Source organism: Xenopus laevis, chromosome 2L, assembly GCF_017654675.1.
Source record: "Xenopus laevis strain J_2021 chromosome 2L, Xenopus_laevis_v10.1, whole genome shotgun sequence".
Taxonomy (NCBI): domain Eukaryota; kingdom Metazoa; phylum Chordata; class Amphibia; order Anura; family Pipidae; genus Xenopus; species Xenopus laevis.
Genome location: NC_054373.1, coordinates 140,323,330 through 140,347,326, shown reverse-complemented (window position 1 = coordinate 140,347,326; position 23,997 = coordinate 140,323,330). Strand labels below are relative to the sequence as shown.

The window sequence follows — 23,997 nt, the reverse complement described above, 5'->3', positions numbered from 1 at the left end:
GCTATTGTTCAATAAATATTGTTCTTTGTTCAACTGTTAAAGAACTACTGGCGCCCATCATTGTGCTATCGCATCAGGTTTCAGTTACACTACACCCTTGCCTCCACACCGTTGCAAGGGCTTACCCCTGAGAAAGAGAGCTCATCGGTGGTCGTAGCCCACCAAGGAAAGTAGCTAAAAATGCCCTAGCACAAGTCAGTTTACTATAGCGCTACAGTGCATTGGAAAGTTGCTAAGGTTTTTTGGGCGCAAATGCTACGTGTAATTTCCACACAGACCAACAGAGGCCACTGCTACACTAACAACTGCACAAATAAGCAGACAATTGGTGGAAGGTAGTGGTTGCAACGCCAACGCGCGCGCTCATAGCTCCTCCCCGAACCATTGCAGCCTCATTGTACACACTGACGGACGTCAGAGCAAGGAGCGCGCGCGTAGCTTGTGGTAGTTCAATGCGCATGCGCTAATTGCGTCACGGGGGCTGCGACGCTCTATATGAGTCGAGTGAGGCGTTGACTCGCTCCTTTTCTCTCCCCACCCTCCGCCGGCGCTGATCCTCGCTGTGTGCTTCGGCATTACAACACTTAGGCCGCCAACATGATCATCTACAAGGACTGCATCACTGGTGAGTTGGGGCGTCCCTATCTGACCGATTCCGGCATCTTGTTTTACTGTGTAGTTGGGGAAAGTAAGAGACAGTTCTGGAGCGCCGGATGCTTTTTTTTTTTTTTGGGTAGTGTGCGCGTGATGGTAGGGAGCGCCAACTTTTGGAACATTCCAGCACTAACCCCGCGCTCAGACTGGGGCGATCACTTCCATATGTTTTCTATTACCTATAAGAATCAGTCGCGATTAGCGCGGAGCGGTACAATTTCCTTTCTCGGTTATTATTGCGGATGTGTACTCCGTCTCGTGCTGTGAGGCGGCAGCTGCTGAACAAGTTTAGGTGAAGGGCGTATAATACTGGGATGAGAACGCGGCCCTATAGTAGTAGTACCAAATTGCCATTTTTGTGTTTCCGTAGCGCCCGTGAGTCGACAGGCCGGGACTTAACCGGTTTGCGTGTCGCTGTTGCCCCTCCCTCAAACTGCGTCATAGGTGCATGGGGCTGCAGCCGGGGGAGGGGGTGTTGCTGGGCAAACTTATTGGCGGGAGGGCGGAGTGTTGTGTTGCAACTGGCCCTTGATGCGGATGGAAGGGTGGGGCTGTGCCACTGATGCAGATAGGAGAGCGGCTGAATGCGCGGCCATGTTCTCTACTCTGTGATTCGCGTGTTCTGCATGTGCCTTCCGCCTACTATAAGCGCCCGCCCTTCGCTTTCTACAAAGAAATGGCTGTAAAAGAGTGTGACCGGCAAGACTCGCGCCTGTTATTGCAACAATGCAGATTCCATGGGTCGTGGCTACAGTTGCTTTTGTGCTGGGTCGGCGGAGCAGTAGAAGGGGAATGTTGTCGCTAAGCTTCCATTCTTCTATGGGCCACTTCCCTCTGACGTCATTCCAGGTGCTCTGCCGATGGCAAATAAAATGGCCGCATCAGAGAGTCTCCATCTGGCGGCGCTGCTATTGCCTCTAATGAAAACTATTTGCAGGTTTCTAGTTGGCCCCAATAATCTAGGCTCTCAGATTCCCAACAGGGAATTTTCAGCTGCAGTCTGGCATTTTAAGGGCTTTAGCACACGGGGAGATTTAGTCGCCTTTCCACTAATCGCCTCTTCTGGGGGGCAACAATCTCTCCGAACTGCCTGTTCTAATGAGAACGTCAGCGGCACTTCTATTTCCTAAGTTGTCCAAGGGGGTTCCTCGCGAGGCAACTTCGGAAATCGAAGAGCTACGAGTGCATTTGCGCTGGTGTTTTCTCATTATAGCAGGTGGAAGGCAGTTCGGGGAGATTGTTGCCCTGCAGAGGAGGCGATTAGTCGCCAGGCAACTAAATATCCCTGTGTGTAAGCTCCCTTATAGGTGTGTCCCTGAATAAAGTGTCTGGCTATTATAATTGTGAATCACTAGTGCTAGTGTAGCTTCCTCGGCTCCATGACTATTGCTACTCCTACATCACTCTGCAGTTAAAGGGGAACTAAATATAAGATTCATATACACAACTACAAATTCCTTTATTTCTGAAATAATAGTTGCCCATCACTGTCTCTCTTCCATTATCTGTCGCTTTTCAAGTAATAGTCTGGCATTTTGATGTGTAGGTCTAATAAAACATTTTTTTTAAAAGAAGATCTTTTAAAATCACAATTACGTTACATGTAGTATATGTGCCACAGTGTTATTTTTTTTTGTTTTCCCTGGAATCCGTTATTTGAGGAAGCTTTAAGACATCTGCTAGAAAGATGAGCCCCTCAAAAGATATATTTCTGGACTCCCAACATCTGCATAAAGACAGAAGGGAGGGAAACAAATGCTGAGAGAAGGGATAGTAAAGAAAAACTTTTTACCAGAAACTGCAGACATTTAAAACATTTTTTATTTCTTTTCAGTATGATTAAGCATTAAGTTAAATTTTAACTTTAATGATGGTAGTAGCACCTTTAAATAAGCATAAAATCATGAATACCAGAATTAGATATAATGGAACTTCCCTTTAATAATCAGGATGTTGATCTCTTTTGAGGATTAGGCTAAATGAATCATGGCATTGCTAAAGATCTAGGTCACACTGTTTGTCACTGCCCTAATTCAACCTTTATACATATATTCTTGCAGAAGACGAAATGTTCTCGGATATCTACAAAATCATCGAAACCCCCGATGGGATGTGTTTGGAAGTTGAAGGCAAGGTGAGTCCAGCTCCCAGCCTGCAATTTGACATTTATATGGATAATGTGTGAAGTGTTTAATGCTCTAGTTAAGTCTATTGCTAACTGACATAAAAAAGCAGGGTTCCTAACTACTTTAGTGCTTTAGTGATTGATAGCCTGTGTGAGATTGCCTGGCTGACTCTAGCTGTGTCAAACCATTTGCTTTTTAGAGTGACTGAACTCTCTATTTTTAATCTAGGTAATCCAAAGAGAAGAAGGTGCAATTGATGATGCGCTTATTGGGGGCAATGCCTCAGCCGAGTTCCAGGAGGACGACGTTGGTGGTTCATCACTAACCAGTGGGGTGGATATAGTAATGAATCACAAACTTCAGGAAACAGGCTTCACCAAGGACTCTTACAAGAATTACATCAAGGATTATGTGAAGCAGTGAGTGATGAGGAAAACTTAGTTTTTAAAAGCAAAAATGTCCACATTGGTGCATAGGATACAATCACTGACCATTGTCTTGTGTAGCAGTTATGCCTAGGGGTACACCGAATTCAGTTCAGAATGTGGCCTTTTTAAACAGGATTGGGATTCAGCTGAATTCTTCTGCCTGATGCTAGTTTGCATATTCAAATTAGACGTTGGATGGGAAATTGCTTAACTTTGTCACAAAACAAGTAGAAAGTTTTTTCCCTCCCTTTTCATTTGGCCTAAGCCTAATGGGCTAAAATTAGTTCTAATTCATATTGGGGCCTTACGAGAAGTTATTGCTGTTGGCAAGTTTACATCTTAAAGGAGCAGAAACACTAAAATGTGTGAGAATCATTCTGTCCCCCTCAAATAACAGCCTCTATCTTGCACAGTTTTTTATTGATTTATGCATACATACCTAGATAAAATTTTACAGTAGTGCGACGTTCTAAGCGCTTCTGCGTGCTTCAATCTCCTAGCCAAGCTTTCTTGTTAACACCGCTGGTTAGTTGCTTCTGCCTCACAAGAGAATGGATGTGACCCCATCATCTTAAAATGCAGCACACAATGGGAAGAGGGATTTGTTATTCGAGGGGGTGGAATGCATGTTTTTACATCAATTTTAGTGTTGTTCCTGTGCCTGTCTGCCCGGTATCTGTATGTTATACCCACTCTTAGCTGAAGGATCTGCCACTGCACCTCTGTTCACCTCTAACATCCGGGAATGCTGAATTAGTTCATTATTTTTTTTTTTTTCTAGAAAAGATGCAGAATTTGTAACTAACTGGTTAAATTTTATGAAATACATTTCCATGACATGGCTTCTTTAAAGTGTTCATGTTTAAAAGAATTCCCCTTCATCTGTTGTCATATGTTATAGGTATTCAGTCCCCTTTTTTACTTTTACATAATTCTGCTCTTGACTGGTCAATATAAATGAAATTGAGGTGTGAGAGCAGAACTGTGATGATGATTAATGGATTTGTGCTTTCTGTAGACTCAAGGCCCATCTTGAGAAGACCAATCCTGAGAGAGTGAACACCTTCATGAAAGGAGCTCAAGAAACTGTAAAAAAAATACTTGGAAATTTCAAAAACTATCAGGTAATTTTCTAAAAGTTGGGGTCTCTGTTGGAATTAGAACTAAATGGAGTGCTGGCATAGTTATTCCATGCAGGTTGCCCTGGTTAGCTGCTCCTGCAGGTGACTGATAAAAGTTTTAATCTGTATCTCTCTATTCTGATTTTAGTTTTACACCGGAGAAAGAATGAACCCCGATGGTATGGTGGGTCTGCTAGATTACCGTGAGGATGGTATTACACCCTTTATGATCTTCTTTAAGGATGGCTTGATTATTGAGAAATGTGTAAGTTGAAATAAACTCTATGAGGGGGGAGGAAAGTTTAGCATATTTCTACCACACTTGCTGGCATCTGCCTGTTCGCCCCAGTTTTAGAAACCCGGCAGAGTTTATTTTTAGCCCATTTTTAAGGAACAGATTTGATCAGTGCATGACACATTGCAGGGAGCATTTACGCATCCATTGATAGACCATAAGCCATTTTAGTTGCTTTTTTGGTTTGCACAGAGATGCAAGAGAGAAATTCCTCGCGCTTTCTGTCTGCCTTAATACATGGCTTTTCAGATTGAATAGAGGAATACAAATGCAGTTGTACTCTGCTGTTACTTGCTGTCTGTACGATATAAACTAACTCTTGTTATCTTATCTTTGCAGTAACATTCCGTTTGGTTCTTCCATCTTGGCTGCTGCTTTTCATTCATGAATACCAGGACTGAGCAAGATATTTACCGACTCGAAAAAGGACTGATACATTGAGCTTGTTTCACTATGGCCCTAAATTATTCAAGTGGAGACTTTCTTTATTTTAAAAACCTGAAATCCTTTTGTCATTTAGATTCAATAAAGCCCATGATTCTCCACTGTAGACATTGCCTCTTGGTTTGCTCTGCAATTACTCTTGAAGACTGGGTCTTGTGCATTTGACATTTGTTGCACAGAAGCTTTGTGACTGATCAGACAGACTTTGATTGGCAGAATCTTTTAAAAGAAGCGGACCTTCAGTTTGTGGACAATCTGCACATTTAAGGAGACAGCAAAAAGTATTCAATCTGCCTCTCAGCCCCAGGTTATTAGACTCCTCCTCTGCCAGAAGGACTTTCAACATTGTTGCAAATACTTCTGGCCGTGAAGGGGTTTGTTACACTGCAAGTTCTTTGCACAGTAACTTGTTTGGATTTGGAGCATTGACTGTTGCCTGTTAATAGGCTCTCTACCATCAATGAAGAGCTTTTTATTACTGATCCTGAATAAAGACAGAATTAAACAATGTGTGGCTTTTTGCCCTTCTGTGCAACTGGTAAAATAAAGAATTTTACCACAGGTGAATGCTCAAAGTGTAGAAATTAAAAAAAAAAATCAACCGCTTTTCACAACATGATCTGGATTTGATTGTATACATGTGTGTATTATTTAGAACTTGACACTGCAAATTCTGGCCTCCGAGCATGAAGAGTTTTATACCTGTGGCCACATTGATAATTGAAGTGTCTCCATGTACAACTGAAGGTCTGTTATACCCCAATATTTACCTGCAAAGTAGTACTGTCAATCCGATGCTTGATAAATTGTGTAGTACTTGATGTTGCTGTACCCTGTGAGGAGGTGGTGGATGATGAAAGGTGATCTGGAACTTGTATCCAGCATGAGATTGGCAGCATGTGTCAGGGATATCCTAAAAGCAGCCAACAGAAAACATAAATTCAGCAGTCTGTTTGGGATTTTTTCCCTGCATTAGGTAAGGTGCCCAGATTTTTCTCTTCCATACCGGAGTCCTGTGTTGGCCTTCTGAGTTTACAGACTCTTGTGCTGACGTTATGGTGGATTTTTGTTAGTTTTCCAGCACTGTATTTTCTATTTTTAGTTTTGTGAATTTAAATGGTTAATTCACAGTATAGGCATTTAAATATTTTAAAAACAAGATTTGGGGTTTTGCTCTTCCCAAAAAACTGAGTGGTTCCCTGGTCAATGGAGTGTCATAGAGGAAAAACTGTAGAGCACAAAAAGCAGACATCTACAAATGGCTGACATCTAGAACCAACAAGGAAAAGTTGTGCTCACCACTAATTTTTAAAACCATTAGGTGGGGGTGCAATGAAGCGGTGACCACAATTCATTTAGACAAATACAAGAGTCCTCTGCACTCAACCCATTAATATATTTAAGACCGAGTCTTGTATTCGACATTTAGAACACCAATGTAACCACTAAAGTACCTACTTACTAAATGTTCTACTGCAGCTGGGTACAAATGGCGTCCGTTTTACTGCAGCATCGATAACGACTGAATTCGGTCTTTGAGACGAAGTACAAGCAGCTGAGGGAATCTGGGAACATCTAGGTCCAACCTGCTGCTAATGTCAATATTTCTGATCAGTTCCCATTTATTTCACCTGGTAGATATGACTGAGGGGAAGTGATTTTGTTTTACCCCCTGAGATCCCACCCAGTGCCCCCTATGCAAGTACATCTGCTGACTAAACTTGGTCATATGTTATAAGAAAGATTGTTGCCAAATGGGCAGATCTTTCCCTCAATAGTCCCACTTGATACTGGGCTAATCGCATTGTTTAGCCCTACAGGAATACGAGATGTCTGAACAAGGACTGCATTAATGAGCCAATGCACTCCTTGATCTGAAAGGAAAATGAATCCGTTGGATCTCCGCCTGCCTGCGTTTCAGCAACATATCAGTCAATCGGCCACAAGCAGATATGCTGTTGAATCCAGGGCTGGGTTTGGAGAGACCGCTCCCTTATGCCCAGTGCTGCTTGAACACTTCAATCTCTTCCATTGGGTGGAATATTCAAACTGCTGTCAATCTCTCATCCAGTCCCCAGTATTGATGCTGCCACTCTAGCCCAGCCAATCAGCAGCTTCATTCTGCCTGTGTAGGGCCCCTTTATCTGTATTTACATTACCCAATGCAAACAGGAAAGTAAGGTAAGTAGCCAGTGCAATTCAGAAGCAACAGTGTCCATTTGAAACCGGGCCTGACTTTGTACATTCCTGTTTTACACTATTCCTTTATTTCTATAGCACCAGCCTCTTCTACAGAACTATACAGATATTACACATCAGTCCCTGCACTTGTCAATCAAACAGGGGGGGTTCTGTACTGGGCTATTCAGTTTTGTGGAAGAAATTGCAGATGGCCTGAGTGATGTTCTATGATGTCTGGGGGTAACGAACAGAAACTTTTGCCACTTGGCAGGAACATTTGGGACTTGGCATCGTGGGCACACATAGGCAGAAATTGCTTGATGTACAAGAAGTTATAATATACAGTATGAGTGAGTCAGTGAAGTAGTACGAGAGCTTACACTTACAAGCTTTGATTTTCTGACAGGGAATGCATTTGAGTGCAGGTCTTATCCCCCTATAACAAAGGCCACATGGTCTATATGCAAAAAACAAGGTGCAGGATTCTTTATTCTTTCCCGTAGCACTGATCTGGTGCTGAAGAACATTACTTACATCATACATCCAGCTTGTCAATAGCAGCAATGATCCAGGACTTCAAAGTTGTCACAGGGGGTCACCATCTTGGAAAGTGTCTGTGACACTCACATGTTCAGTGGGCTCTGAGCAGCTGTTGAGAAGCTAAGCTTAGGGGTTGTCACAAATTCTCAAGCAGATTTCTATAATCCACAGGTTCGGACGCATAGCCGGCTTCCGAATTAACGTGGACAAATCTGAAGCACTGTTACTTCATGATGTGACACAACAGGCTTGGCCTCCAGAGTTCCCCTTCAAAAAGGCCAATCACTATATTAAATACCTAGGTATCAAGTTGCCGAAACAGCATAAGGATACGTACCAGCTGAACATTAGAGTTATCATAGACAAGATACAACAGGAGACCATTCAATGGAAGCACATTAATCTTACTTTTCTCTAGTCGGCCCTCCTGTCAGTGCAGACGTATGGGTTATGTCCAGGTTCACCTCTGGAGGCAGGACAGAAGAATTGGTCTCTTGGCCCCTCCCTCAGGATATATAGGCTGGCTCCACCTCTGTTCCTCAGTTCTTTTGTCCTGCCTTGGAGGTGAAGGATAGAAATCTCTCTGCTATTTTTTATTTTAATTTCCTTTACAGATGGAGGCATGCAATGCTGTCTCTCAACGTTTTGCCTGTTCCCTCCTTGCTGGCATATCGCAGCAAGTGGAATATTGACCACATATTCATTGAATGCTTTAGTGCGGTGTACAGCACATGCCTTTTCCATTCTTGTTGGCATATTGCAGCAAGTGGAATAGTGCCACGCATTCCTTGACTGATTTTGTGCAGTATACAGCACTATGCCCCATCCTTGCTAGCATATTGCAGCAAGTGGCATCAAGAGGTCTGTATGACTATCTCCTCACAGGAATACCTGTCCCTCCTTGCTGGCAGTTGCAGCAACGTGGACTGGGTTTTGCAAAGGGCGCTACTTCAGCCAGTACCCTTCTAGGTAGGCAGCACAATCCCTGTTAATGCCTCACTTTAAATCGCATGGTTCCTTTCTTAAGGGCGCGTTCCTCAGAACTAGCAGCACCCTTACTAGGATTAAGCTGCGTACGGAGCGCGCCTTCCGACAGTGACGTCATTTCAGTGCGTCTTAGGTTGGCGCGCCTTGCTCCCACACATGCGGCTCTCCGTATATGGCGCAGCGCGATGACGTCATCGCCGCCATTTTGTCCCTTCACAAGTGCATAGCTACACGGAGCGCAGTGTTCTCTCCACCTTCTGGCTCTGTTCCAACACAGATAAGCTGCGCACAAAGAGCAGCATTCAAGCATCTCACCAGCTTCCATCTGAGTACATCTGGTAAAGGCATTATATTTCTATACTATGGAGCAGGGGTCCCCAACCTTTTTTACCCGTGAGCCACATTCAAATGTAAATAGATTTGGGGAGCAACACAAGCATGAAAAAGTCCCTTGGGGTAACAAATAAGGGCTGTGATTGGCTATTTGGTAGCCCCTATGTGGACTGGTAGCCTACAAGAGGCTCTACTTGGCACTATACTTTGTTATTATGCAATTAAAACTTGCTTCCAAGCCTGGAATTCAAAAATAAGTCAGAATCCATATACTGTACTGACTGCAGCCCCATGGAGCCGCCCATCCTGTCTCCTCAACAGCTCACAAGTAACAATTCACCCTTGTTGGAATTACACAGCAATGATAATTCTTTGCCTCATACACCAACACCAGGCAGCGCAGCACCACAAGTCCCCCCACAACTAGGGGAATTTTTAGAATGGGTAAAGACTGCACTTCAGCCACCCATTTTCCAACAACACACCACTAAGCGCAAGGCGCTGGACTCCCCACCTGATGTTTCAGATTCTGAGGCAGGTCCTTCCTCCCACATAGATGCCATGTCGTGTTTGGACTCAATTGCACCAGAATCAGGGGAGTTGAGCTCAGACTCACTATTGATACAGAATGGTCACAACCTGACCGCCGTTTTACCTTATCAAAACGTTTTTATGACACCTACCCGGTTCCTGAGGAACAGCGCAAAGTATGGGATAAGCCTCCTAGGGTAGATTCGGCCATTTCTAGACTCTCCAAACAAACTACACTACCAACTGAAGAGTCCGCATTTAAAGACCCCATGGATAGAAAATTAGAGTCTTCCCTCAAACGAGCATACTCTCAAACGGCAGCAATCCTCAGACCAGCCACAGCGGCAGCAGGCCTCGCTCGTACAGCTAGACATTGGGCACAAGAAATTGCCCAGAACCCTCCTACTTCAGCGCAGGAGTTAACAGGGGACATGAGTAGACTGAACACGGGCCTTTCCTTTTTAGCCGATGCAGCGTTAGAAATTATTCGGCTAGCAGCAAGATCTTCCGCAAATTCTGTGATGGCCAGACGAGCTCTCTGGCTTCGTCACTGGTCAGGGGATACCGCCTCTAAGAATAAGCTATTGAAACTGTGCTATACTGGTGAGTCCTTGTTCGGCCCTGACCTCAAGCAAATCATTACAGAAGTCACAGGTGGGAAGAGTACTTTCCTTCCACCAGGAAAAAGAGGGCGCATGGATCAACCCAACAGATCCACCAATAGGCGGACATGGTCCACTCCTACCCGCAATTTTCGTTCCTTTCGCTCACCTAACTTTCATAACACCGGCTCAGACCAAGGTGAAAGGCGCAATAAGACGCAGTGGCAACAACCGGGTAGGCACAGGAAGCCTACCACCACTAAACCCACCTCTACTTGACTGCCCCCACCTCGACCCAGCATCAAAAGTAGGAGGTCGATTGTCAAACTTCCTGTCATGCTGGGAAACTCACGTCCTAGACAATTGGGTTCTGCAAATTATCCAGAATGGCTACATAATTCATTTTACCAAATTGCCTCCAAGAAATTTTGTTCCATCCGTGGTGCCTCCACACAAACATCAAGCCTTACGACAAGCCGTCCTGGACCTACAACAATCACAAGTTATCGTTCCTGTGCCACACCTTTAAAAATTCAAGGGATTCTATTCCAATCTCTTCCTGGTCTCAAAAAAGAGGGATCCTTCCGGCCAGTACTGAACCTCAAGAGGTTAAATCAATTCATTCACAACCAAAAATTCAAAATGGAGTCGATCAGGTCAGCCATAGCTTTCATGGAACCCGACTGTTTCCTGACATCCAGGATGCGTACCTCCATGTTCCCATCCATCCCAGTTCTCAACCCTTTCTCCGTTTTGCAGTCAACGACCAACACTTCCAGTTTGTGGCTCTCCCATTCGGACTTTGTACAGCTCCAAGAGTGTTTACCAAGGTGCTTGCACCATTGATCGCTCACTTGAGAACAATGGGGATTCATGTGTTACCATATCTGGACGATCTCCTACTCAAAGCTACGACTCAGGAGCAATCTGTCAGGGACACGGAGATCACCCTGCAAACTCTTTCACAACACGGTTGGTTGATAAACCACCGAAAAAGCTCACTCCTTCCTTCCCAGAGCATAACCTTTTTGGGTCTACAATTCGACTCCCAACACCAGACGGTACAACTTCCCGAGGACATGATCAACAATCTTGTCAATACTACCACCAAACTTCTACAACAAACCACAGTGACGGCCGGCGATGGCCTTCAGCTCTTAGGGTTCATGGTATCCGCTCTCGAGGCAGTTCCATTCGCAAGATTTCATCTGCGTCCTCTACAACGCAATTTTTTACGATGCTGGAACAAAAATCATCAGGATCTTCAGCAAACCATTCCCATCTCTCCTCACACCAGGAGCAGCCTTTCTTGGTGGACCAACAGAATGCACCTACAATCAGGCAAGAGTTGGGCTCCAGTCAAGTGGGAAGTGGTGACAACCGATGCCAGCCTGTTCGGTTGGGGAGCTGTTTATCGCGAACACACTCTACAAGGTCGCTGGGACCCCCAAGAGTCCCAACTTCCAATCAATGTACTGGAACTTCGAGCAATTGTGTTGGCCCTTCAGGGCTGGTCCAGCCTCCTCCGTGCGCACCCAGTCAGGATTCAGTCAGACAATACCACGGCAGTAGCCTACGTCAACAAGCAAGGGGGAACCCGCAGCGAACAGGCGATGCTGGAGGCTACCAAGATCCTGACATGGGCCGAACTCCATGTTCCGGCCATCTCGGCGGTGTTTATTCCAGGTGTCCTCAATTGGGAAGCCGACTTCCTCAGCAGAAAAACACTGGACCAGGGGGAATGGAGTTTACATCCCGAGGTATTCTCCCAAATCACCAACAAGTGGGGGGTACCAGACATCGACATTCTGGCGTCCCGCCACAATTTCAAAGTTCCATGTTATTGCTCCAGAACCAAAGATCCCAGAGCAGCGTTCACAGATGCGTTAGTGATTCCCTGGAACTTTCACAAGGTCTATGCTTTCCCACCGCTGCCGATTCTACCCAGAATCATTGCCAGAATCAAACAGGAAGGTTCGACCACTATCCTCATTGCTCCGGACTGGGCCAACAGACTGTGGTACTCAGATCTGATCAGCATGTCTATTTCCAGACCCTGGAGACTGCCCATGCGGTCCGACCTTCTCCTGCAGGGACCAGCACGACACCCCAATCTGCCTCTGTTGCGTTTGACGGCCTGGCACTTGAAACAAAGTTGTGGTCCACACGGGGGTTTTCCCCAGCGGCAATAGATATTCTGCTGCAAGCACGTAAAAAGAATACAGCCAAAGCTTACTACAAAGTTTGGAAGACGTTCATTGACTGGTGCTCCAACCATCAGCAGTCATGGGAAAGTAGCACGTCACAGATTATTACTGACTTCCTGGCTGCAGGTTTTGCAAAGGGTTTGGCACCTAGCACTCTTAAGGCTCACATCTCTGCCCTCTCTATTCTGTTCCAAGTGAAATGGGCGGATCATCCGGATATTCAGCAGTTTTTCCAAGGGGCATGTGTCTGAGATAGCGGCGTTGTCACATAAAGAACCTTGGCTGGTTCTTCACAACGACAAGGTTGTCCTTCGCACTGTTCCTGGTTTCCTCCCTAAAGTCGTCTCGGCTTTTCATATTAATCAGGACATTGTTCTTCCCTCATTCTGTCCAAATCCGCATAATGACAAAGAAAGTCAACTTCACAAGTTGGATGTTGTGAGGGCAATTCGGATTTACAAACAGCGAACGGCTGGTTTTCGACGATCGGATTCTCTTTTGGTTTCCTACTCACCTGCACACAAAGGCCTAGCTGTGTCCAAACGCACTATTGCTAGGTGGCTCGTAGAGACTATCAACCAAGCCTACCTGCTCAGCCACAAATAGAAACCTTTCAGAGTTGTAGCCCACTCTACCAGAGCACAGAGCACCTCATGGGCTCTCCAGAATTTAGCTACGCCAGAACAAATCTGCAAGGCTGCTACATGGGCTTCGCCCAACACTTTTATCAAGTTTTACCAGTTACACATTTTTGCTTCTACGTCGGCCGTGTTTGGCCGTAAAGTTTTACACACTGCAGTTGCTGAGAGGCATGTCTAAAATTCATTTGGCTTAAATCAGGCTATACCCACCCAAATTATTGAGGGACAGCTTTGGAACGTCCCATACGTCTGCACTGAAAGGAGGGCCGACTAGAGAAAAAGGGATTTATACTTACGATAAATGTTTTTCTAGTAGGCCTGAACTGTCAGTGCAGTTAGTCCCGCCCAGGCTGATTTTAGTATGGGTCTGTGGACTCTATTCTCTTGTCTCTCTATCTCTCTATACTCCTACTTTTGTCTCGTGACCTTCCTTCATATCTTGCTGTCTCTTCAACCACCTCACTGAGCTTTATAACAGAACTGAGGAACAGAGGTGGAGCCAGCCTATATATCCTGAGGGAGGGGCCAAGAGACAAATTCTTCTGTCCTGCCTCCAGAGGTGAACCTGGACATAACCCATACGTCTGCACTGACAGTTCGGGCCTACTAGAAAAACATTTATCGTAAGTATAAATCCCTTTTTTTGGGTAGAATTCATTTAATTAAAATGATTTTATTTCCAAAACTTTTATACCCCATTCAAATGTTGCCATATTGTATAAAAAAATCAGACCTGTCCCGTTTGCATAAAATACTTCGTACATTCATATGGCAGAACAGACGTTCTAGGATTAGTCTCTATAAACTGCATCTCCCCAAAGCCTTAGGGGGGGTCAACTTACCAAATATAAAGGAATACAATGACGCTGCACTACTACGTTATGCTGGGGACTGGCTCATGGATCGTGATCGGTTTACTACAATTGACCTGGATCAATATCAGTCTTGTGGTTTGACTTTAAACTACCTCTTACACTCCCCACTTTCAGTCGTCCCACAACCTCTGAAAGATAATCCACTTTTCGCAGATACCTATAAAACCTGGCGTTCCCTACGGCTAAAGTTTCACCTCTCCCTGCAATACTCGCCATACCTTACCTGGCTTGGCAATGCGCAATTTCCCATAGGTATATCACATCCAACCTTGCAAATATGGAAAAATAATGGTCTATACAATATAGGTACCCTACTTACTTTCCCTGGCAGAGCTAAACGAAAAGTTCCCGTTCACAAAACCATACCTATTTCTTAGTATGCAATTGTTACATTTTGCTAGGACTGCCACTCAGGCAATAGGAGATAAAGGTAATGTTAATGCGGTAGATACTCTTTGGAAAGATCAAAATACATATCGCTCTACCTCACACATATACTGTGTAATACGTACTAGCATTGACACAGACTCGGTAAGAGAATCTCTGTTTAAATGGACTCTATCCATACCTCAATTGCATTCCACAGAGATCTTAAACTCTCATGTTCAAATGCTGAGGTTGCTCCCGGCCAGCCGATATCAGGAAATGACCCTACAGATTCTTCATAATTCATATTTGACCCCCGAGAGACGCTATAAAATGGGTAGTCTCCCCTCAGACTGCTGTACTCGTTGTCGGGCCCCCAAAGCAGATCTCTTGCATATGTTCTGGTTTTGTCCTAAAATCGTAGATTTTTGGCAAGATGTCTCCTCTTACTGGACGCAGTTAACTAACAAACAGATCCAACCCAGCATGGAGTGGGCATTGTTTAGTTTTGTAACACATTATACGAATTTATCGAGAGCTGAGAAACACTTAGCGATCCGGTTGGCAGCAGAGTCCAGAAAGGCAATTCTGCATCAATGGCTTTCTGAAGACAGCCCATCCCTTCTACTTACTAAACAAAAATTGCACTACATCTTCCATATGGACTGGCTGGAAGCCACAGTCAAAAAAGAACAGCGGGTAGATAAATTCTTCTCTGTTTGGAGCGCATATATCAATAGCCTCCCACGAACGCTTAAGTATCTGACCACATATACATTTCAGAATACCACTTGGTATGACTTGGAAAGTCTTAGAGATAACCCACTATTACTAGAAACGTTTCAATATATTCAAAATATACTTTCTGGGAATGTAACAACTCCAGGATCGCCCCCCAGGACTCAACAAACTAACAGACTTCTGGCCTCATATCTAAGGTAATTGACTTTGACCTATGGAAATGTTCCGTACTCTGTAACTTGCTATATCAGAGCATATTGTTTTGTTTATATGTTTACTTCTCGATTTTTCTCTCCTTTCTTCTTTATCTACTCTTTCACTTTATGACACATGTACGTACTATTCTGTGTTGTTTTATTTATTATTTCGGACCTCTGGTAGGTCCAAATGGTTTTCATTGATGTACATGGTCGACCTTTAATAAAAACAACTTAAAAAAAAATAAAAAAATTCTCAAGCAGAAAATGAGGTTGGCCTGATGCTACAGGGCTGATTATTAAATTCTGATACTAGTTGCACTGGTTTCTGTGCTGACATGTAGTAATTATCTGTATTAATTACTTATCAGCCTTTTATTGTGACATTTCTATTCTATGTGAACTGTATATTGTGAGTGGGTCCCTAAGCTCAGTAAGTGACAGCAGCACAGAGCATGTGCGGTGATTCAGCAGAAAAGAAGATGAGGAGCTACTGGGGCATCTTTGGAGACACAGATCTTTACTGCTAAAGGCCTGTGGTTGCCTTGGGCTGGTACAGAAGCCCAAAACATAATGTACGACATTTCTAGCCTACTTTTTTAGTTGTATTTAAAAATTTTGAGTTTTCAAGGATATTTTTCAAACTAAAATTTTCGGGTTAAAAAAACTCAAAAAATGTGAGATTTATTTTACCATGAAGCAGGAAATAGCTCGAAATTGAAAATACACCATCTAAAAGCTGTTGAGGTTATGTAGGAGTCAATGGCAGAGGTCCCTTGAAACACTTGAAGAAGACGAGCCTTCACAATGTTTGAGTATATTTTCTGGGGGGGGTTTCACTCAAAAACGTGATTAATTCGAGCAAATTTAGTTTTTTCCTCCAGAAAACTCTATTAGATTAAGTTTCCGCTGGGAAAAAAAGTTTTCAAGCTAAACCCACCAAAAAAAACCCCTAAAATTCTGGTTGTTTGCTTCGAATTCACTAGAGTTTTTTCCATTCAAGTTTTTTTCTTAAATCTGAAAAAATTTGTGAGTTCATTCGAGTTATAAAAAACATCATAGAGCTCTAAAATTCGACCTTTGAAAAATAACCCTCTTAAACTATGGAAATCTGGATTACAGATTGCAGAGTGAGCGAGGTAGAGTCTCAGTCGCGCCCCTAGAAACTATAGCAGGGCAGGTTTAGAAGATACAGCCTTTTCAGTGTTAGACAAGTACTGGGAAGTGTTGCCCTTACACAGCAGGCTTTATCTGAGCCCTAAGGGACTTCTCTGCAAAAATGATATCAGACCCGCCCCAGTGTTCACCTCCCGCTCTCCACACAAGTCACACACACACAGCACTGGATACTGAATGGCAAGCATTCATTCACTTGAGTCTGTAACTGTTCCAGCCCCTCTATTCACTGCTACACTCCCCTCTGGGATCCACTCCCTCAATGCTTCATACATTAGAGGGGAAAAGAATCAGGTCATTATAAAACAAATATACAGTACTATTGGCCAAGTATGTGAGCTCACATGCCACCACAAGGCCTCTGATTGTATAGGAGTTCTACACTGCCACATACACCTTTAGATGGTTTCCCTTTTTCCGCAATGTGTATTAACATGCAATGAAGCATTAAACTCATATTCGCTTACCCTTTACTCAGCATCTTCAGATGTTAGACAATCAGATGGCCATACATGCAGAATTGTATCCAGTATTGATGCCTTTATGCTGGCACTGCCAACCAATATCCATGTACTATAGATAGCAGTTTGGGAAGTGGGCAAATTTGGAAATTCTGTCTGCCAGTGTACCATATGCTGGGCACAGCACGGTGCATTAGCAGATGAGAAAGTGAAGTGGAGCCGCAGCACCTCTTCACTTTCTGCTGTTTTGATTGTTTGAACACTTGAAAGATGGCCATATCATATGTGACCCCCTCGTATACAATATATGTCCTATAGAACCTGGAGCTTGTGTCCTTGCTGAACTACAGTCCCACATCCTCCAGTAGAGGATTGGATTTTGGGATCAATTCAACCCCTCTGAAATATATATATATATATATATATATATATATATATATATATATATATATATATATATATATATATATATATATAACATATACAATACTGACTGTAGACTAGTGTAGCCCTGGATATTCTGCTTAACCAAGAGTCGCTCAAGTCAATCGTAACTGCATTAAAGGAATCTCACAACTGCACCCTTTTTTGGTGCTTAACATACTGTTCCTCCAGTATAAAGGAGTGGCCTCTCAACTTTTGTTCTTTTCTATGCAAAAAGACATAACCACCATCTGTCTATAATGTCCTCTAATATACTTGTAAAGTGTAATCATGTCCCCTTGCAAGTGTCTTTTTTCCAGAGAAAACAACCCCAACCTTGACAGTCTACCCTCATAATTTAAGTCCTCCATCACTCTAACCAGTTTAGTTGCACATCTCTGCACTCTCTCCAGCTCATTTATATCCCTCTTAAGGACTGGAGTCCAAAACTTCACTGCATAATCCAGATGAGGCCTTACCAGGGACCGATAAAGAGGCATAATTATGTTTTCATCCCTTGAGTTAATGCCCTTTTTTAAGCAAAACAGAACTTTATGTGCTTTAGTAGCCACAGAATGGAATTAGATAACTTATCTACAAAAATCCACAGATGCTTCTCAATTAAGGAAACCCCCAATATAATACCAATAGTGCATAACCTTGCATTTATCAACATTGAACCCCATTGCTGCCCAGAGTCTTTTGAACTTCCCCTTGAGTCAACCAGCCATCATTTCAGATACCTTATTATATGTTACCAGTTTTAAGTGAAGAGAAATTCAGATTTGATTAAAAAAAAACAGAACCGGATCATGATCACCCTAATGACATGGAGTTAGTTGATACCTCAGAGTGGCTGATACAGAAAGGTACATACATTTATAACCCTGTTATGAGCTCTATTTATAAACCCGAGCTTGGCCTGTCCCGCAGCGATGTCACATAAGTCTATAAATTCAGCGAATGAAAGCCATAAGTGTAAGGTTGGGGAAAGTGGAAGGGAGCACTCGACCCAAAGATTTTTTTCTGGTAGCCAGTCTAAACTCGCCAACTAGTGGGTGCGCAGATTTTGTGCCGGACTGCACATCACTAGTTCTTAAACTACAGGATTGTAGTAGTTCATGTAAATCATTTTCAGCCATCAGGCCTATGAGCTCACTGTCACAGTACAGGTATGGGACCTGTTATCCATAATGCTCGGGACCTGTGGAATTCCGGATAATGGATCTTTATGGAATTTGGATCTTCATACCTTAAGTCTACTAGAAAATCACGTAAACATTAAATAACCCCAATAGGCTGGTTTTGCTTCCAATTACGATTAATTATATTTTAGTTGGAATCAAGTACAAGGTACTCTTTTATTATTACACATAAAAAGGAAATTATTTTTAAAAATGTGGATTATTTGGATAAAATGGAGTCTATGGAAGAAGGTCATCATGTAATTCAGAGCTTTCTGGATAATGGGTTTCCTGATAATGGATCCCATACCTGCACTCTCATAGCTTGCTCCCAGCCTCGAGTTACTGTGACATTTCATTCTGCAGTCTCACCTCGTTTAAACCAGAGCTTCTCAAAATGCTAAGCCAGGCTATTTTGTTAGGTTTAGGACTAATGAATCCTTGCCCTCTGTACTACTTCCCCAATGGCAATCTCTTCTACTGGTTAGCCCATATATATATATAGCAACAGTCCTAGTTGAGAAAGGTTTCATCCTGGAGTTGTGTACAGATATCAATGGCATTTACCTCTGATTACCTTGTTGGCACAAATACCATTGTATTCTATGCTGCTTACCTACCTCTGCTGTGTAGGCATGACTCAAACAGCCCTACTGGAACTGTCATGCAGCCTTGACAGATAGATAGCATCTTATTTATGATAGATAGATAGATAGATAGATAGATAGATAGATAGATAGATAGATAGATAGATAGATAGATAGATGGATGGATGGATGGATGGATGGAGGGAGGGAGGGAGGGAGGGAGGGAGGGATGGATGGATGGATGGATGGATGGATGGATGGATGGATAGATAGATAGATGATAGATAAGATAGAGATATAAGATAGATAATATAGAAAGATAGATAGAGAGAGATAGATAGATAGAGATATAGATGATATATGAAATGCAAAACTGAAGATGGCAGGCCTTATTTTTCATTTTTTATTAAGAACCAATGTTATAAAACCGTAGAGCACACAATATTGGAATACAACATTTTTTTTACATCACACAGATATAATGAAACTAAGCTTTAGCTTATAGAAGTTAAGAAGAAAATATACTTGTTGTACTCTGAATAAAGAATTGCCTAGCAAAACTTACACTTTGTTCCAGTGGAACTTACACAATTTCAAGGGGAAAATAGACAAAGTTTTATTTTTCTCCAAATCAAGCGTGGCTCTATGAACAATCCTTTAGGAAGCTTTAAACACCTACAGTTGTTTTCTGGTTGAAGACACACATGGTTGTTTAGAATAAACTGCTTGCTATGTGCAAGTACATATACCAGTGTATTTGCCCAATGGAACGCTTGTTTGAAATGGAAAAATATAATATTTCATCTTATAAATTCCAGTTCCCACCGCATTCTCAGCAAGCATTAGATATCAGAATATCACCTTCTGACTGTACAGACACACAGCTCACACAGAAGCATTATTCTAGCAGTGCACAGTGAGTGGGATTTTGGAAAATGTTTGCCCTGGGCCTGTAACGCATGGCTCCTCCCAGTTGTTGTATGGTGGCTCTGGGTTTTTCTAGTCGCTCTTGTCTTCTCCCTGATAATGTCTGAATTCTGGCTTCATCTACGATGTGTTCCTTTGTGAGTTCCTTTCATGTTGTAAATTCCAATGTCTCTCAGAATTTCTTTCAGATAAATCTAGAGGGGGGATGGATAGGAAGAGCTGGGTTACAATTTATGCATCAAACAATAAAGAGATTGCATTGCCATGGCTGGAATGTCACAGACAGGGGCGGCCCGCAGGTGGAAGTGGACATTTCTCCGCTGGCTGGCTGGCCCTTGAGTGCGCCACCATAGGAATTCTTAGTGACGGACTCAGGACGGGAGCAGCTGGGTCACACCGCCAACTGGGTAAGACCTTTAACAGATAAGGCAGTATTGAATTCTGTATTGAAGGGGAGGTGTAACAGCTCCATTTTACATGTGCCGGGTCCGGGGCTAATTGCACCGGGCCATTGAATGGGAATGGTGAGCGCCCGCTGCTTACGTGTGGATATTTAGTAATATACTATTACCGCAAGTTGGCTTGATTGATTTATGTTGAACCCCCAGTACAGCGCTGGATACTTTTGTGTGGAGTGACTGGATGTCTAACATAATAGCCAGAACACTACTTCCTGCTTCTCTCTTGGTTTCCACTGATTGGTTACCAGGCAGTAACCAATCAGAGACTTAAGAGGGGGGGGCACATGGGTTATATCTGTTGCTTTTGAATCTGAGCTGAATGCTGAGGATTAATTGCATCAATTAATCACTGAACATATATGTACTATGTTGCCCCCCTTCAAGTCGCTGACTAACTGCTGACTAACAGGAAGTAGTGTTCTGACTATTATATTAGACATCCAGCCACTTCAGTCTTTATACATGACATATTTGACTAACTATATTAGAAACATTTATTATTATTTTTATTATCTATTTACCCAGTTTTTATTTTTACCGTGACCGTGTGTGGATCTCCAGGACATTTTTCGTGCCATGGTGATCGATCGTTTCGGCATGTATTGCTATATCTGATGATATAAAGAATGGGATGACTATCACTATTTTTTTTTTTGCACTCAAAAGTTTTTTATTAGTTTCACAAAAAGAAAAGAAAACAAAACAAAATAATACACAATCACATAGTGGACAGAATTCCACATAAAGCCACATAAACATTGCATGCAATACAATATTAATAGCTTAAGTTATCACAAAATAATCGCAAAGTGAAACAATGCCACACAATCTCCAATTATTGAAGAATAGAAAAAAATAAATAAATAAATAAATAAATAAAACAGATAAGAGAGGAAAAGAAAGAAAGAAGGAAAGAGTTCAGAGAATAGGGTCCCCCACACATGTAACAATAAACACAGGGATGTACACAGAATATCTTTCAAAGATCCATTATAGAGACAATGCTATAAAAGGAGCTGTGCAGTTGCCACATAGCTAATCCACGGAGCCCAAATTTCCGAAAAGCCATCCAAGGTTCCCTGAACACGAGCTGAAAGCTGTTCCATGACATAGATAGCCTGTATTTTCCGCAAGGTCTGTTGCCATGCTATGACTGGGGACAACCAACTAATAGCCAAACTCCATTTAGCAGCCGAAAGGACATGCTTAGTTAACTGCCTGGACCGTTTCTTCAAAGCTGTGATTGGATGATTATGTAAGAGCTCCCAGGGGTTCAGTGGAAATGAAACGGAAAACAGCTCTTGTAACAACAAATGTACCTTAATCCAGTGAGCTTGTGCAATAGGGCAGTCCCACCAAACATGAACCAAAGTACCAACATCAGGACAACCCCTAAAACACAAAGGGGAGTGTACAGCAGAAATTTTGTGCTTCCTTTGTGGGGTCATGTACCATCTAGTAAGAAGTTTATAAGAGAGCTCCTTAGTCGCCACATTTTCAGAAACTCCTTTGGTGGATGCCCAAATTTTATTCCAGCCATCCCCTTGTAACGGAACCAACAAGTCACGTTCCCAAGCAGCACAGTACGCAGGTTGTGAAGCAAGAGTAACCCCCAGCAATTGAGTATAAAGTAGAGAAATCATCCCTTTGGCCAGCGGACAATTATGACAAATGGTTTCAAACACCGTTAGATCCCGAGAAGCCATATTCTGTATCGTGGACTGCACAAAGTGCCGAACCTGGGTATAAGCATACCGATCTGCCTCCGTGAAATCATAAGTATACTGAAAAATCTGAAAAGATTTCATATTAGTCGTGCTCAAAAGGGATCCAATAGAGACCAGATGATGCTGTGTCCATTTTTCAAAAGCTCGAGATTGCAATCCAGGAGGAAATGAGGGGTTGCCCACTATTGTTTGCATAAGAGAACCAGGTTTGCTAAGTGAATAATGAAACTTACAAGAGTCCCAAATTTGTAGAGAATGGCGAACAATCAAATTAGAATTCGGGTATAGAATTCGAGCCTTACGATCCGACCAAAGCAAATTAACTGTTGATACTGGATGACAATCCAACGATTCCATTTCGACCCAGACAGTTGAAGAGGGAGTAAGCTGCCATTTAACCAATTGCCCAATTTGCGCCGCCTTGTAATATAGCGAAATGTTTGGAACACCAAGTCCACCATTGCCGGGTTTCCGCTGCAACACAGTAGTGGAGATTCTGGGAGTTTTGTAATGCCAAATATAGGCCGAAATTTGTTTCTGCAAACGTACAATGTCCTGAGTCCGAACAGCAATGGGAAGAACACGGAAATAATATAGCAACTTAGGGAGCCAAGACATTTTAATAGCACAGATACGACCTAGCCATGAGATAGCATAACGTTTCCAACACTCTAACAATTTCAATAAGCGAGTCATAAGAGGGCAATAATTAACCTGATACAATTGGGAATATTTCGGAGAAATCTGAATGCCTAAATACCTAAGAGCTACCACTCTGGGCAACAAGTGAAAATTGAGTTGTATTAATTGAAGCATAGACCCATCAATGTTAACCCCCATCATCTCCGATTTACGTGGGTTAACCGTCAAACCTGAATAACGGGAGAACCGGGAGAGTAATGCAAATAGGGTGGGTAAACTAGTCAGTGGCTTAGTTAAAGTCAATAATATATCATCTGCATAAAGACTAATAGTATAGTCCTTAGCCCCCTTCCAATTATAGCCGATAATCATAGGGTCATCCCGAATCATTTGGGCCAACGGCTCCATGGACAATGCAAACAACAGTGGCGACAATGGACACCCTTGTCGGGTGCCATTGTTAATTGCAAACCGGTCAGATAAGTGACCTCTAACTTTAGCGCGAGCACTAGGAGTGGAATATAGGCCTCGTATTGCAGTCAAAAATGCTCCCGTGATCCCAAAATTTTGTAGAACAGTAATCATATAGGACCATTGTAAGGAATCAAAGGCCTTTTGAATATCTAAACTAACTATCAACACTTGCTCCCTAGTTTGGTTCACCCGCTGTATGACATTAAGAATTCTCCGAATATTATCCGCTGTGTTGCGCATGGGGATAAAACCAGTCTGGTCAGGATGGATCAACAGAGGCAAATATGCAGCTAATCTAGATGCCAATATTGAAGTAAATAACTTCAAATCAACGTTAATCATAGAAATAGGCCTATAATTAGCATAATGGTGACGATCAGTGTGCGGTTTAGGAATAGGGGAAATAATCGCCTCCAAAAGCTCCGGAGACTATCACTATTTTTTAACTGACATAACTTAATTGAACGTTGTCTGATTTATTATTTTTACTACTTTAATCTGAATGTTTGGTGGCTCCAGGATTCGGTCCGGGATTCAGCTTTTTTCAGCAGGATTCGGCCAAATCCAAGTTACTGGCCGAACCAAATCAAAAAGTAAAACACAAATTTTCATCACACAAATAAGTAAGGCAAAAATTTCTGTTCTCTTTATTCCTTGTTTCCCTAA

At 42.8% G+C, this 23,997-nt stretch overlaps 2 protein-coding genes and 1 non-coding gene across 3 annotated transcripts in view; 2 read left to right on the top strand and 1 right to left on the bottom strand.

Annotated features, from left to right (window-relative positions):
- The first annotated feature begins 415 nt into the window (after positions 1 to 415).
- On the top strand, positions 416 to 5,576 carry LOC108708523 (translationally-controlled tumor protein homolog). Its single transcript, XM_018247323.1, has 6 exons — positions 416 to 625; positions 2,715 to 2,788; positions 3,009 to 3,199; positions 4,227 to 4,332; positions 4,478 to 4,594; positions 4,964 to 5,576. The coding sequence occupies exons 1-6, from the start codon at positions 598 to 600 to the stop codon at positions 4,964 to 4,966; spliced, it is 519 nt and encodes a 172-aa protein (XP_018102812.1). The 5' UTR covers positions 416 to 597; the 3' UTR covers positions 4,967 to 5,576.
- LOC121400245 lies at positions 4,763 to 4,894 on the top strand. The gene has a single exon (XR_005965653.1). It is a non-coding gene; the product is annotated as a small nucleolar RNA SNORA31 (small nucleolar RNA).
- Positions 5,577 to 19,489: 13,913 nt separating the features above from the next.
- LOC108707543 (general transcription factor IIF subunit 2-like) overlaps positions 19,490 to 23,997 on the bottom strand; it is a 128,584-nt gene continuing 124,076 nt past the window's right edge. Inside the window, exon 6 of the mRNA XM_018245537.1 lies at positions 19,490 to 20,221. Coding sequence (XP_018101026.1) covers positions 20,144 to 20,221 — 78 coding nt within the window. The 3' untranslated portion in view covers positions 19,490 to 20,143. The remainder of the gene's footprint in view (positions 20,222 to 23,997) is intronic.